Source organism: Lissotriton helveticus, chromosome 11 (genome assembly GCF_964261635.1).
Source record: "Lissotriton helveticus chromosome 11, aLisHel1.1, whole genome shotgun sequence".
Taxonomy (NCBI): domain Eukaryota; kingdom Metazoa; phylum Chordata; class Amphibia; order Caudata; family Salamandridae; genus Lissotriton; species Lissotriton helveticus.
This window is the reverse complement of record NC_136072.1, coordinates 237,803,383-237,818,737: the sequence shown is the minus strand read 5'-3', so window position 1 is coordinate 237,818,737 and position 15,355 is coordinate 237,803,383. Positions and strand designations below refer to the sequence as shown.

Sequence of the window (15,355 nt, the reverse complement as noted above, 5' to 3'; positions counted from 1 at the left end):
AACTATCGCACACCAGGACATTCCGTCGATTCCCGGAATGTGTATCTGATCGGATCTCATGGGGTGAGGGGGCTTTGATCAGTCAGAGATCCTTTGAATCGGGGCAGCTGCTTACTGTAAGGGGGCCAATAAATGGTATCCGCAGGGCCAGGTGGCGCCCTGGGAACGGGCAGGAAGATTGGGCACAGAGGAAAGGGGGTTCATCAAAAGGATGGGGAGGTGTTGGCCGGGAACGGAATGCATTTCCGAGGCAGAGTAGCGCTGGAGGGGAGTTTTATGGTTCAGGTATGAGAGAGCAGGGGCTATCAGCACGCGGGGGATGCTTGCGAGGTCATAGGGAGAGATGCGCCGCTAGCTAGCGGCGCTGGGCAGGGAGACCATGGTTTTCAAAATGGCTGCCATTTACGCGCACGAAGGGGCCTAAAAAGGGACAAGATGGTGTGGCCAATGTTTCATGATTTTCACTATACGCTCAACAGTGGCTATGGTGAACATAAATGAACGCCGCTTATGTATACCGATTTTAGTCATTTTCCACACGCCGACTGGTAGTGTAAAGGGCTTTCATTCTGTATTTAATGGATTTTGCTTCATGAATTGTTACAGCATTTCTGCTATGTTCTATACTTCCAATTCTATGTTCCACATTCTTACATTCCACATTGCAAACCTCTGGCGTGCACCTCCAAACATGTTTATGTTTGAAAGTACATCGCTCGAGCTTCTGTTCTCCACTGAAGCCAACAACTAATGAATTGCCATTCGGCAGATGTGCTTCAACGAGGACAGCAATACTTCTGTGTTATGCTGCTGTCCTGGAATAAACCTTTATTTGTAACTCACCTTCTTCGTCGACCTCGTTACTAGATTTACAGCATTTATTCCACTTTACAGGCAGGGAAAGAAGTGAGTGCCAAGATTAAGGGGTTAAAGTGCCGCCACGAACATAAGGCGCCCGCATTGTTCGAAGTGCGCTGTTGCAGCTTCTGCACATTGGAGCTTGTGTTGTACCTGTCCATGGCCCCTAGTGTGACTTTCTGCCCTTGATCTACTAATCCTGATGAAAAGGAGGAGAGCTACTCGAATAAGGGGAACTTAGCCCAGCATAGCGGCTGGGAGAACAGAGATACATGAGACTGCTGCACCGCAACATAACACACACAGTAAGCGTTATACACACGCGCTGGCAGTAAGGTGGTTCTCATGGAGGGTGAGAGAGGGGCCCGCTGGATCTTAATGTTCAGTAGCAGTGGTCCCAGTAATTAAAGAGGATGCTCCCCACATTGCCAGCATGGACAAGAACACTACCACGCACCTTTTAAGACCAGCACGGGCTAGAAAGAAAGGTTGCTGTGTGGGAGACAAGAGGCTCCCTGAGTAAAGTTTCTGCTGTCTGCCCCATCACGAGTGCCAAACTCCCAGCGCCAAGCAAACACGTGGTAAAAAGGAGTAGCTGCCCAGTAAGACTCACCTGGAAAGGAATCCTAGCGATCCGTCGAGAGGCTGCTCTTGCCAGACTCGACCTACCGGATCTACACCGTATGGCTTGCACCACACCTCCACTGTGGCTGCCTGTTACGTTGGAGGGATAGAGACTGTTAACCCTCACAAGGAGCCTCAGGAAGACCAAAGCTGCCCCAACTGCAAAAGCTGCCAGGAGTCTAGCTATACCCAGGCAGCACAGCTAAAGTGTAGTATTGAAGAATGGACGCTCCAAGCCGGGTAGTTTACCACGTAGATTTATTGAGGTGGTAAATTAGATATATAGACAGGTAAAGTCAGAGTCTAAGTAGGAGCCCCACCAGGAGCAGCTTCCCTGCTGCTCAGCCCTTCATCCAACTGATTCACGCACGCATACATTCCAAACACTAACATTCCATCAGGCATTCATTCTGGCTGAGCAGCAGGATATCACACATCTCCCCCCTTTACAACGCAAAGGAAGGACATTTTAAAAGGCATCAAAAAGAGGCATGACAATCAAAGAATTAAATGTAGTGAATGGTACAGTGAAAGAAAGCGTAAAATGAAATATAGAAGTAGCAAGCAGAGGAAGTAAAGCGGATAGGAAGTGAGAGAAAAGAAAAGTACAAACAACTATTACACCATCTTCCTTTCCACAGAAACACAAAAATAAATACAGAACTGTACAACAGACTCAAAAGAAAACCAAGTACTAACATCATGTATGCTGGCCAGGCAAACAAGGAAGTAAGTACAGGGTGTTGAAGAGAAATTGGAAAAGTGAAATGACGAAATAAGTACAGATAACAGTGAAAGAGTCAGCCGAAGACAGAAAAAGAAATGAAGGCTGTCCTTCACACAAGCATATACAGTAGAATAAATAAATAAACGTGTGTTAAGCTCACAAAGAAGGAAAGGTGAAATGGAAGGTGAAATGGAAAGGTGAGCTACACTACAAAACTTCCCCAAAGCAGGTTGGGTGAAAAGTGTGAGAAACCCACACTATGTAAAATGTGTGGCGAAACGCCACACTACAAAACTTCCCAAAGCAGGTTGGGTGAAAAGTGTGAGAAACCCACACAGTGTAAAATGTGTGGCGAAACGCCACACTACAAAACTTCCCCAAAGCAGGTTGGGTGAAAAGTGTGAGAAACCCACACTGGGTAAAATGTGTGGAGTAAGACCACACCGTGTCAAATGTGTGGAGAAAGACCACACGGCATAAAACAAAATGCAAATCAAAGAAGCACAATAGCACATGGCGTTTGCAGAAATACAAATCACTCAAAGAAAGGTTCCCTAAAAGGAAAGAAAAACATGTAGCATGTAAATATAAACTGCTCAAGACATCAGAAAATTAAATAAAATTAATAATCCTTGTAGCACAGGAGGTTGAAGCCTTGTAGCACAGCAGGTTGAAGCCTTGTAGCGCAGCAGGTTGAAGTAAGTACACTTAGTGAAGCAGGGCGACATTACTCTTTGCCCCTAGCGAATTTTCACACAAGTAGTAGGACAGTTCCAATGAAGAACTTGTAGAACTGTTTAAATTATATCGAATGTTCAGATGCGGTGGTGCTGGAAAGCCAGTAGATGGCACTGTTGTAGCTTATTTTTCAAAAACACAGCGTGGTGTAAACTAAATACTTGTGACTTTTGCCAATAATAAGAAATCGTGCCGCAAAACGAGTGCACTTCAGTTTTCATTGCAAAGATGCCGTGATGGTGGTTGACCGCTAGGTGGCGCTGTTACCTAGTTAATAGAACTGTAAATGCTATACTCCCAGTACTTTGACAATAACAAATTGTGGTCCAAACAATTGGCCAGAAGATTGTACAAAGTCAAAAATGCTCCGGAGGTGCCAGACGTAATAATAATACCCCCTGAAAAATTAAGTTTCTCAGACGAGAAGGATGGAGGCAGTGTAACTATAGTGCACCACAGAAATGAGAAGCGTGGCTGGCAGAGGCTCACAGCATAGCAGAATAACTCTAAGCACTTCAACTTCAGTGTGCTCCGGTAGTGCTAAACACCAAATGAAGGCACGTAGCACAACGCAGGGCCGGGAGGCTCCCAGCACGTTGATGCAGTCAGGCGTCACTTAGCAAGCTTGAGGGTGCAGCGCCATAGAAGAAGCTCATGCCTGTCAACAACAAACGCTTCGAGAAGGTGACGGTTTGTTTAATTTTTTTGGCGCAGCACCAAATTGAAAAGGCAAAGTGTACAGTATCACAGCACACCAAAAATGCAGCCTCAGCGATGTTGTAAATAACAAAATACGACAAAGATGCACAAGGCTGGTTTAAATGCAGGAGCAGGTTTCATGCACAAGATGTAAATAGCTAAGGTTTAAAGTCCCAATCCAAACAACATTAACACGTAAATTGTATAAATTGTAAACCACAACTCCTCCACAATGAAAAAATTTCATAAGTAGCACGAAGAATAATCACTGTTCAGCAGTTTGCCAGTTAGTCAGAAATCATGTTTGTCATGGAAAGGGCTGCTGAAATGCTGTAAAAACGCAGCTGCATTTACTAAAACAGGTTTGATTCCTGACTCGTAGTGGCTGTAAATAGAAGCAGTAGAAGTGAAAATCAAGCAGAGACTGGCACATCAGGTGAAGAGGGCGACCGGTGGGAGGTCACTGGTGGGGCTCAGGTGCCAGTAAGCTTTGAAAAGTTCAGCTTAAATATGTAGAGAATTCTTTACCTTGATCATGGGCTGGAGGTTTCTATAGCTTCACATAGTTGAACGATGGCTTGATGCTTGAAGTGGGTGATTTCCCAGACTGAAGTCAAACACTCCTGGTACCAAAATGTAGTATTGAAGAATGGACACTGCAAGCCAGGTAGTTTACCACGTAGATTTATTGAGGTGGTAAATTAGATAAATAGACTGGTAAAGTCAGAGTCTAAGTAGGAGCCCCACCAGGAGCAGCTTCCCTGCTGCTCAGCCCTTCATCCAACTGATTCACGCACGCACACATTCCAAACACTAACATTCCATCAAGCATTCATTCTGGCTGAGCAGCAGGATATCACATAAAGACAGCAAGTCCCGCTACGCAGCTAGTAAGCCACAAGGACCACTGTGCACAGCTCGCACAAAACCCCCAGTGACCATCTAACAACAGAACCAGCTAGGAAATTACGTTGCCCACCCTCAGTAGTAAACGGCCACCACCACAAGAAAGAAAAGCCGGCACGTCAAGTGCCGGAAGATGGTGCCCATGAAGTGGACGAAGGACGCACAGTCAGAGGTACGCAGAAGGCCGCACCAGTGAGCTCGACAGCATGGGCAGGAGCCCAGGAGACAGAGACCTCTCCGAAGAGAAGAAGCAATACTGGAGGCAGCAGGGAGAGCTTCTACACCTTCACTGCCCCAACATAGCCCCAGTGGGCCAAAGACAGCACAGAGTGTCCTCCCCCACACTACCTCGAGACGGAGTCACCAGTGGCCCAAGACAGACAGGAGGAGAATCGCACCCTCCACGTGGCAAGCTACCACCGCAACTTGTGCTCCAAAGAAACGCAACATGTGGCTGGAAGCCACATCGCATCCTAAGCAAGGAGCACGTCACACAAAGTGACCGACATTGCCAAGCACGCCAGAACAACAGCAGAATCAAGCGCCACAATGGCCCAGGCTCGAGGCGCAAGCACAACGCCCTTGAGCGAAGAGGTAACCTGTCATCCTGGCAGAGGAGCACTGCGAAAATCCCTATGGAGGGGGTGGGGCCCGTGAAAGGTCCACAAGGAGAAGAAGCATGTCCTAGCGACAGGACAGGCCTGCCACAGTCCACAGCAAGTAAAGACAGTCCTAAGAACTGGACACGACCAACGAGATGTCAATGTGGCGCAACCATGGGACATGTGGCAGGGCGCTACATCCGAGTGAGGAACCTGGTCGGAAGGAGGAGAAGAGCGTGGCTGGACGCCACTTAGCAAAGGAGAAGCGTCTGGCAGGACGCCACTCCGCGAAGGAGGAAAGGAGAGAAGCACGACGCCAAAGGGCAAACAACCACAACAGCCGTGCAAGAGGGAACAGGAGAGCGACAGGACAGAGAACTCGTGCCAGCACTGGAGAAGGTGATTATCAGCACAAGCCAGCCAACGGGGTGCAGGGACATCACTGGAGACAGCTTCACGGGAAGACAAACCGTAAGCTGTCAGTAAGCTTGATCTGCTTCCACGCCCCACGCTTCACCGTGCGACCGTCTTCTCACCTGTCACCGGATGGTTGGCATCGATGCCACAACATCTAGCAAGTGCACCTGCCAGAAGACAACAGTAAGTGGCCACAAACTTGCTCGAGTCCTCACTCCACGAAGTCCCCAAAAGCAAGGGATCGCCGCCTGTTTGCCCAACTGAAAAAAATGATTGCATTCATCATCCAGGTGCATCATCATCATCACCAAGAACATCTGAAGAGTATCGCACCACAAGGGTCGATCCAAACACTCGAGACATCCGAAGTTCAACGAGGCACTCCTGGTGCCGTGGGAGGCTAGCCACTCAGGAACGTTCTGTGTGGCCCCGTAAACCTGAAGCCTGCCAAAGAAGAACATACCCGACCTTTGGACTATCCACCCTTGGGGTTACACAAGGCTTGGCCGTGGCCCTGTTGGGAGTTCTGCAGTGACCCTTCAGCGCTGCCTACGAAAGGCCCACACAGCCCACGGGGTCACGTGGCAATCCAGCGGCAATGGCCTCAATGGAGTTCCTGTGAGAAGGGAATCTGAATTGGAGAGATGCGTCAACAGCAGCTCTATGAATGGCACCGGGGCCTGGAGGTCGCAGATGGAGACTGGTCACCCAAAGACCACCTGAGGAAGGCATAGAACCAGAGTCCTGACGGCGAGAGCACACAGACTAAGACACCACCCTTTGCAGCTGCATGAATTATTTGGCTGTGGTCTTGTTGGCAGTTCCTCAGCGACGCCTTCGCGAAGCCTAGGAGAAGCCCGCACCGTCCACATGGTCCCATGGCAGCCCGGCAGGAAGGCCCTCCTCCTGTGAGAGGGGAGTCCAGGCAGCAGAAATAAGTCTGAAGCTGCTCTGCCAGCGGGAACTAGGAAGCATCATCGCCTACAAGGAAGGCCCTCATCCACCAAGGTCATCCTCCGTATTTGCAGGTTTGCCACTACGGGAACCTGAGTGCCTGCAAGAAGATCTCCTAAGTGGACTCCACCACCGCTCCAGATACACCGCTTGTGGAACTATGTAAATGGACTCCAACATCGGGAGACCAGGCCGGTCTGAACTACATCGCCGAGGTGGACTAACGCATCCTGACTGTGGACTCCAGAGCTGCAGCACTGCCCGGCAGATGGCCTGAAGAGACTCATTGGTGCTGTGTTTTGTTGTTATTTTTTTTATAAGTTGGACTTTTGTTTGTTTCTTTTCCATTAAAGTTTGGGAGGGATGTAGTGTCCTTCTGTACACTTTCTAGTGTTCAGCTTCTTGTTGTACCCATTCTGAACGCCCACCCATCACAGGCGTCACCAGTTAGGTAGGGTGACCAGGCGGTCTGGATTTGCCCAGACGGTCCCTGTTTTTCACCTTTTGTCCCGGCAGATTTCAGGTAATGTAGCTTCTGTCCCGGTTTTTAGTGAGGGACGACTGAAAACTGTGGGAGGTGCTTTTTATACTTTACAAAGCAGGGATAGTTAGCAGTTGTTTCAAGAAAGCAATTTAATTAACAGGCAAGCTACTAGTTTTAAAAATAGCATTTTGTGTATGTTCTAACTTCCTGTTCTGTAATTTTCTGCTGAGAAGCGCTGTCATTCTGTCTGCTCGCTTGAAGTAAAACCTTAGTCCCTCTTCTATTTTCGTGAAATGTCCCGGTTTTTGGCTTTAAAAATCTGGTCACCCTACAGTTAGGTGACCCTGCAAATAAAAGGGGCTGGGCGCACGTGCCGTGGGCCAGTTACCAGTACCTAAATGAGGGTGTCCATGTGTATCATTTCTTAATCATTGGGCTTAGCAACCAGCACTTTTCACAGGCCAGTAAATATTTTGGGAGAAGCAGTGAAATCTGACTTTATGCCCCTTCTCAGCCAAAAACAGAACACGCATGAAGAAATCTGTTAATGTATTTGGCAGCTGTCTGCATCCTTTCAGATTCATTGTTAAGAGTAGGATAATTACTATGTTGCAAATTATAATTTTACACGTAATCTCCCCGTGCGTACGCCGTAGCAAAAATGAATGTGTTCTTGTGTAACGTAACTGGTGCTCATGTAAAGCGTTCCAATCAGGGCTTTAAATGGGCCGGTACTCACCGGTACTGAGTATCGGCACGTCCTATTTTTATCACCCAGAGTACCGGCACTTCTCTATGGCCGTGGAGAGTACTGGTACTTATGGAGGGTAGGCGCATTGGCCTCTAGTGGTAGTAGCCTGTCTCTTTGTTCAGCCAAATCACTTTTATAGCCCTGAGCGGAGCCCCTGCTGAACTATTCAGCGTTGGCTCATTTGCATGCATAGCTGCCAAGGTTTCAGATTGCTATGAGTGACATTTTTTATAATTTCAGTGTAATTATGAGTGACATCTCAACGACTATGAGTGACACTATCTCTGTCACCACTTACCAGAGTTACCGGACCGTCACCAGAGCGGACCAAACATAGCTGCCAAGTTTTCAGTATGTGCATGAGTTATGTTTATGTTTCAAAGGCACCTATGACTGACATTTAAATCTCATGTGTGACACCTTCAGTGATACTTTATGGCGAGCAGTGGATTAAGAAAATGTATGGTACAAAACAAAAATATTTTTAAATAAATGCAGTGCAGTACCTGGGTTAAAAAAACGAATCACACCTGATATTCAGTAAGAGTCAATGAAGACCTTTAGGCCTGACTTTTTAAATTCTCTGTAGGATGACAGGCAGCTCTGCTGTCTATGGTCGTGCATGTCACATTTACAGTTTGTTCAGGCCAGGCCGGAAGTAGTCCGTGGGACTATATTAAGTCGGCTCGACTATTGCAACGGACTTCTTTTGGGGGCCCCAAAAAATCTGATTGGGAAGCTTCAGCGAGTTCAGAACATGGCCGCTAAATTGGCCCTTTCCCGACCCAGGTCTAGCTCCTCCACTCTTGCGTTACGAGAGCTGCACTGGCTCCCGGTAGATCTACGGGTTCAGTTCAAAGCGGCTTGCTTGGTGTTTAGAGCTGTACACCTTTTGGGCCCTATCCCGCTGCAAAATATGTTTGCATGGTACTCGGCCCCATGGCTTTTGCGGTCTTCATCGGCTCACCTTCTGGTGGTGCCAAGGTTTCAAAGAGTGAGGATGGGCGGTCGCTCTTTTAGCGTGGCTGCAGCTAAATTATGGAACTCCCTCCCACTCTCTCTTAGGAGCTACAAGGACTATCTTCCGTTCAGAAAGGCCTTAAAGACGCACCTATTCCCTAAGTAAGGGTTGCGCGACTGCTTCAGTCTAGTGCTTGGCTCTCTGATCAAAGCGCCAGGATGCCCTCTGGGTGACAGGCTTGCGCTCTACAAGTATATGAAATAAATAAATAAATAAATAAATTACAGCTATAGAACCTGAGCGATAGCTCAGCTGTCAGAGATCTGACTTTTTAAGTTATATGTAGAAAGCTGGATAGAAAGCGTTGCTCACTTCTGTGCTGTCACATCATGTGCAAACTTTTGTGGGACAGTTATAACCCCTAAACCAAGAACTCGTACGATCTATGTAAACTTGGCAGATAGTGCTGCTACTAAGGCCACTTAAAGGATGACTCTGGTGTGTGCTTGTGAGGAGTGCGAATCCTCAAAATGCTTTCTGTAAACTAATTCCTATTACAGTTGTTTACGCTGAGGGGTTTTCTTTATGGTGAATTAAAACCCTAAATCAGTTGCTAAACCCTGGAATGGCGGTTTTATAGGGGTAGCTCTGCTGTCTAAAGCCATAGCTTGCAGGTTTATCTAACCTCTGAGGTGTTTTGCGCAGACATTCTGAGTCTGTAATTTCATTTTTTTCCATTTTTGGCGAGGGGTACATTTCTACCACCCCAGCTCCACCCGGCGACCCCTTTCCTCTGTCCCTCATTGCGTCCTGTCAACACTCCCCGACTTCAAACAATGGCATCTGCTTAATCTCTAGAATATTCAATTTTTTTCAGGACACGCTGGAATATTACAAACATCATCATGGACTGTTAGTCACGGATGATTGTCTAAGTGAGCACGCACACGGTCTGAGACTACAGGAGTGGCAGCAGCCTCACCTGATCGCGCACTACCATTAATTTGTATTATTATTACACGGACTGTCTGTCACACACTGGGGTGGGTGGCAACAAGTAGCTGGTAAACAACAACACTTGCCGTTCTTCAGTTTTGAATGATCTGACTCAGCTAGACATCGCTGCATGGCTGGCACATCGGTGCAGACTCTCTTCAAGGCATCTCATCTGGCTCAGGTCATGAGCGAACCACTCCAGGGCAATCCTATCGATCCAGGCTGCAGTGAGTCCTAAGCTACTAGCGCCGCGGCTGTTGCAACCCAGTGACGGTCAGACATGACTCGATCACTGATGATCCGCCCCGTCCACTATCTGTACAGCACTCTCCCTTTTAAATGGCACCAATGAATTCACCGGCTGGTGGCCATTATTGGGCTCACCACTGCAAACAGTGTGGGCACGCTGGTACGAGCAGCAGCGCTGCAAACCAAGCATTGCCGGCCGCCGCAAACTCCATGCTCTCTGGCACAGGAAGTGACGTCTTCCGTAGCGCCACGGCCACGGTTTTTTGTGTCATACAGACAATCCTGACCGGACCCTAGCTGTGACGTCAGCAGGTGGTCTGAATGACTCAGAGCCCCGAAGCGCCCTGGAAAATTGATGAAAAAAATACATCGTAGCTAAACGCAATGGGCTATCTGCCAGGCCTTTTCTCACCTGGGAGTGCCTCAAGCCCCCACCGGTTTAGCGCGCATCGGCAGCACACTGCCAGAGCTGTCACACACACTTTGCAGCTCTTCAGTGACAGCTGAGACATGCATTAATTATGCGTGACAATGCATTTCAGTGCGGTGATGCGGAGCACCACACTGAAATGCGTTAGTATCACGCCTGATGCGTGATGCTTGGCAGGGCTGTGCATGATATCCCAATGTTCGCAGTCATGCTGTGTTGCAAGGAATCGAGGCAGCCCAGTGACAGCACAATGAGAAAAGCCATGGGAGGTTAAAAGGGCTTTGATCCCACCTGATTCTTTAGTGTGAGTGTCTGCTTATGTGTGTCTGTTTGCCTGCTTGTGTGTGCGTGTTTTTGTGAGAGAAATATTATAAAATAAGGAAAGGTTAAAATATCACTTTTTGGCTTTCATTTTGTATAACGAATTAACAAGATTTGTTTATATAAAGACATTTCTCGTGTGCGCTGCAACTAGTATATAAGCCAATAAACTTCGCATGTCTTGCCTTTAGCCCCGCCCACTCGCTACATTTAAATGAGTACCTGCACTATATTTTCCCCAGTTAAAGCACTGGTTCCAATATCTTCGGTGACCTTCGCGCTATGTAAACCAGCAAATACAAAAATGTTGCACGGTGTGTGATTTAAATGATTCTGCACCCTGCCTGCAATTTATGTACCCATTCTACACCTTTATGCTTCCGACTACAAATTTGCATGGCGCATTCACTATACTGCACGGTTCGTGAGTTCACGTAATGAACGGAAGTGAACGTCGTTGCTGGGCAGCACAGTTGTCATGGGGCGGTGTTGCTGCCGAGAGTACACTAACTGCGCATGTGCTGTCTTCCGCCACTCCGTCTGTCACGTGACGCCTCCTGTCACGAGAAGGGACTCTTCCTCCTGCATTGAAAGTATTGCATTTTGGCTTTGCTCTGCTCCGAGCTCTCACTAACAAATTCTCCAGTCCGCGAAGAGATGTTGCTGGTGCTGACTGAGGAGCAGAAGCAGCACCTGAGCTTCCTGTGCCAGGTGGAGGCTGCGGGTGAGAGGGGCTGGCCTGAGTCTCTGAGGGGGCTGGATTTCGTAGCAGAGGGCACAACCTACAGTAACTGAAGTGATAGAACTCATTGTTAACCTGGAGGGCGTGGTTAGGAAGCGTGTGATTGAATGGAAGCTTTCAATGCTATATGTTTAATGACGTGTTCCTGGGCCATGCGTGACTAAATGGCTTAGTCCCGTTTTTGCCTTAGAATCCCGTTACTTTAGTCTTATTGTCATAGTGTTAATCGAGGTCTACAAGTCCAGCGTTCTAATAAAAAGTGGACTGGCCTAAGCAGTCGGGCATTATTCGTAGACACTTGACAGGTAAGGCATGAGGCTCCTAGAAGTACTTGGAGTCATGGCCGTGATCATTGTGCATAAGCATGCTTATGCCATGAGAGGGAGTGACAGAGTGCTAACATACTGTCGCTCACTCTCCTGGCATAAGCATGTTTATGCCCAATGATAACGGCCAGAACTCCGAGTACTTCTAGGAGCCTCAAGTGGTTACTGAGGTCACAGTCATAGTTCTATTGCCCAGCTGATATGGTCACGAGATTCCCTTGGCTCTACATGACTCTCTCATCTCCTTTGTTGGTTCTGTTTTGATTGCATGTATCTATATTACGCTTGGTGTATAAATTGTAAAGCCCTCTGTCTGCTATTCAATCTGTTATGGAGGTCACAGTGGTGGTTTTGTGGCCCAGCTGATATGGTCTCGAGACTCCCTTTGCTCCACATGACTTTATCCTCTGCTCGGTTGCTTCTGCTTTGAATGCTTGTATCTGTATTCCGCTTGATGTATAAATTGTGAAGCGCTCTGATACCCCCTGTGGTTATGTTTGCTCCACAGAAAACTTTTAAAATAAATAAAGTAAAATACCTCGTGAACGAAATATGCAAACCTGGTTGTAGCTGTCATAGGTATCCCAAGCAAAATGTGCACTCTTAAGTTTCTTCACGGAGTCAGAAAGGACCGTAAAAAGGGATGGTTCAGTTGGAAAGAAGAAAATATTATTTTGCTTGTTCTGTGAATTAGAACAAAACGGTACAGTAAGGAAGGCCAAAAGCAGCTGAGGTCCCAGACCATTTAATACGTTTGGGTGGGTTCAACTCTTTCAGAAATCGGTCGATAGGAGCCCTATACCGTTAGGCGAGATTGGATCCTGCTGGTTGGGCTGAGTATTTTGTTTGGAATGGTCGGCAGTAAGTACCCTTGCGATGATAATATGTATTACAAACACACATATAATGGATGCTTTGAATCATTTCATGGGTTTTGGAGGTTCAACTCAACTAGATTCTGCTCGGCAAGCGCTCTATGCCAGTGGTTCTTGAACTTTTGACCTCTGTGGACCCCCACTTAGTCATTACTGGAAGCCTGGGACCCCAACATAGGCATTTTCAATGATTGTAACTGCAAAACAATTCACAAACAATACAGAAAGAAGCATTCTTTAAACAAATGCACAACTGATAACATTTGTCAACTAGAAAAAATGACAGCAAGGGATAATTAAAGCCGCACTAACCCTCTAATCGCTAGATGTATTTTAGACAGATTTTTAGTAGAGTGCGTCCCCACCTCTGAGGTCCGCTGCCACAATACCTAATACGTTTACATATAAAAAACAAAGCACAGAGGCACTCAAAAAATCGCATATAATATGTCAATAATGATGAATCTTCACAATCTTCGATGTGGAGACTTCTTTATTTTTTCAAAAGGATGAGGGATACACACAGCCACAGCCAACGCGTTTCACCCCAACGGGCTTCCTCAGGGCTAAATCCAAAACAGATCGCACAATAGATCACAGACTGGTATCTGTTCTTTTATCTTCTATTAAGTACTTTTTCTCCAAGGATAAGTAGCCAACTCTTAGGCAAATTGATAATCCCATTTGACGAGACAAAACTATGTTTGAAGAACTCGGGCAAGCACAAACGTAAACACTGAGCTCAGGCTGTCGTTACCGAGTAAAGCAAAACGCCAGACTGACGAGTAATCAAGTCCTTCTGTAGGTGCTTTCCCAAATTCCTCGTCAATGAGATTATCAATTTGCCTAAGACTTGGGTACTTTTCCTTGAAGAAAAAGTACTGAATAGAAGAACGGATAGCAGTCCGTGATCTATCGTGCGATCTGTTTTGGATTTAGCACGGAGGCAGCCCATTGGGGTGAAATGCTTTGGCTGTGGCTATCCCTCATCCTTTTGAAAAAAGAAAGAAGAAGTCTCCACATCGAAGATTGTGAAGATTCATCATTATTGGCATATTTTATGTGATTCTTTTGTGTGCCATTCTGTGCTTTGTTTTATCTATACACATGATGAAATATTTAATTTAGTTAGCACGCAAATATAAAACGATAAAACTTTAAAAAACATTCTAGGAAGGTTGAAGCTTTCCTCAATTCAATTGTGTTTGTTTATCATACCATTCTACATTATGTCTGATGCACTGTTCCCACGAATCAATCTGAGGAGACTAACCTAATGTTTAGCCTTAGATTTCAAGTTCCTTCATATTAACAGAATGTTTTAAAAATTTCAATTGTACACAGTGCTTTAAATGGGCCGGTACTCACCGGTACTGAGTACCGGCACTTCTTAGCTTTATTACTCTGAGTACCAGCACTTCTCTTCTGCTGAGGAGGGTTCTGGTACTCATGAAAAGGTAGGCTCATTGGCTGTGAGTGCTGGTCAGCAGGGGTGGAACGTGTCTCTGGCAGCCAATGCACCGATTCTGTATCCCCGATTCTGTATCCCCGATCTGAGCCCCAGCTAAACTATTCAGCAGGGCTCATTTGAATAATGTCCGGGTGCTCACCATCACGCTGTGTTTGACAGAGCAGTGTCTGTTCAGGCCCTGTGCTGTCAATCACAGTCTCACTATCCTGTTCGCTTGTACAAACACAGGAATCATGGCAGTCCCCTGGCAGTGGCCATCAGGCTACGGCCAGTCCTGCCCTGATGGCAATTAAAAAAGCCATGGTAGATGAAGAGTATAACATGGCTTTTATCTACCCGAGTCATTTGTGTACCTGCTTATGTTTGTGTGTTTGCCTGCATCCGTATGCCAGTTTATTGTAAGAAAAAAGTGAGAGAAAGAGAGAGAGAATCAAAACACTCTAACTTTAAAGAAAATGGGTGGCACTTTGTGCGTACATATCTGTTTGTCGACAAGGATTCATAAATAACATAGTAGGGAGAGTTGGTGGATGAGTGAGTGAATGGATGAGTGAGCAAGGGGGGATGTATGGATGAATAGATGGATGGATGAGTGAAAGCATAGGTGGCTGGGTGAAAGAGGGTGGATGATTGGATACAATGGCGGATGATGGGTGGATAAGTGAAAGATTGGATGGATGAATGAAAGGGAAGGAGGATGGATGAAAGGGTGGATGGAATGAAAGGGTGGATGGAGTAAAGGAGTGAAAGCGTTGATGATAGATGAGCGAATGAACTGATGAATGAGCGAAAGGATGGATAAAGAGATGGATGAATGGATAGGGTTAGAGATGGATGGATGGATAGGTTTGGATATGAAGGGTGGACAGACAATGTTGAAAAACTGAATGATGGATGAAAGACTGAATAGACGACAGAATGTAAAGGTTAAATGGTGGCCATCAGCAGGTAAATGGTAGGATGAAAGGATTAATGGATTGATCTATGGAAGAGACATGAGATATCTTCTAGAGAGGGTCATGATGATTTGCTTAATTTGGTTTGTGTCATAAGAGCTTTGGTCGAAGTGGGGGTATTTTCAGTTTCTTCCTACTCACGTGCTGAAAATATATAGTATTGTGCCAAACAACAGCAATTAACAGTATGGCATTAAGAAGGTGCAAATATTTTTTTTAAAAGGAAATGTTAACATTATAGCATTTCTCTTTCATTTTGTGTAATGAG

The 15,355-nt window shown here is 46.4% G+C and overlaps 1 protein-coding gene across 2 annotated transcripts in view; it reads left to right on the top strand.

Annotated features, from left to right (window-relative positions):
* Positions 1-11,252: 11,252 nt before the first annotated feature.
* Positions 11,253-15,355, top strand: part of COMMD2 (COMM domain containing 2) — a 43,064-nt gene continuing 38,961 nt past the window's right edge. For both annotated transcript variants that reach the window (XM_078668034.1, XM_078668033.1), the window contains exon 1: positions 11,253-11,441. In XM_078668034.1, coding sequence (XP_078524160.1) covers positions 11,375-11,441 — 67 coding nt within the window. In that variant the 5' untranslated portion in view covers positions 11,253-11,374. The remainder of the gene's footprint in view (positions 11,442-15,355) is intronic.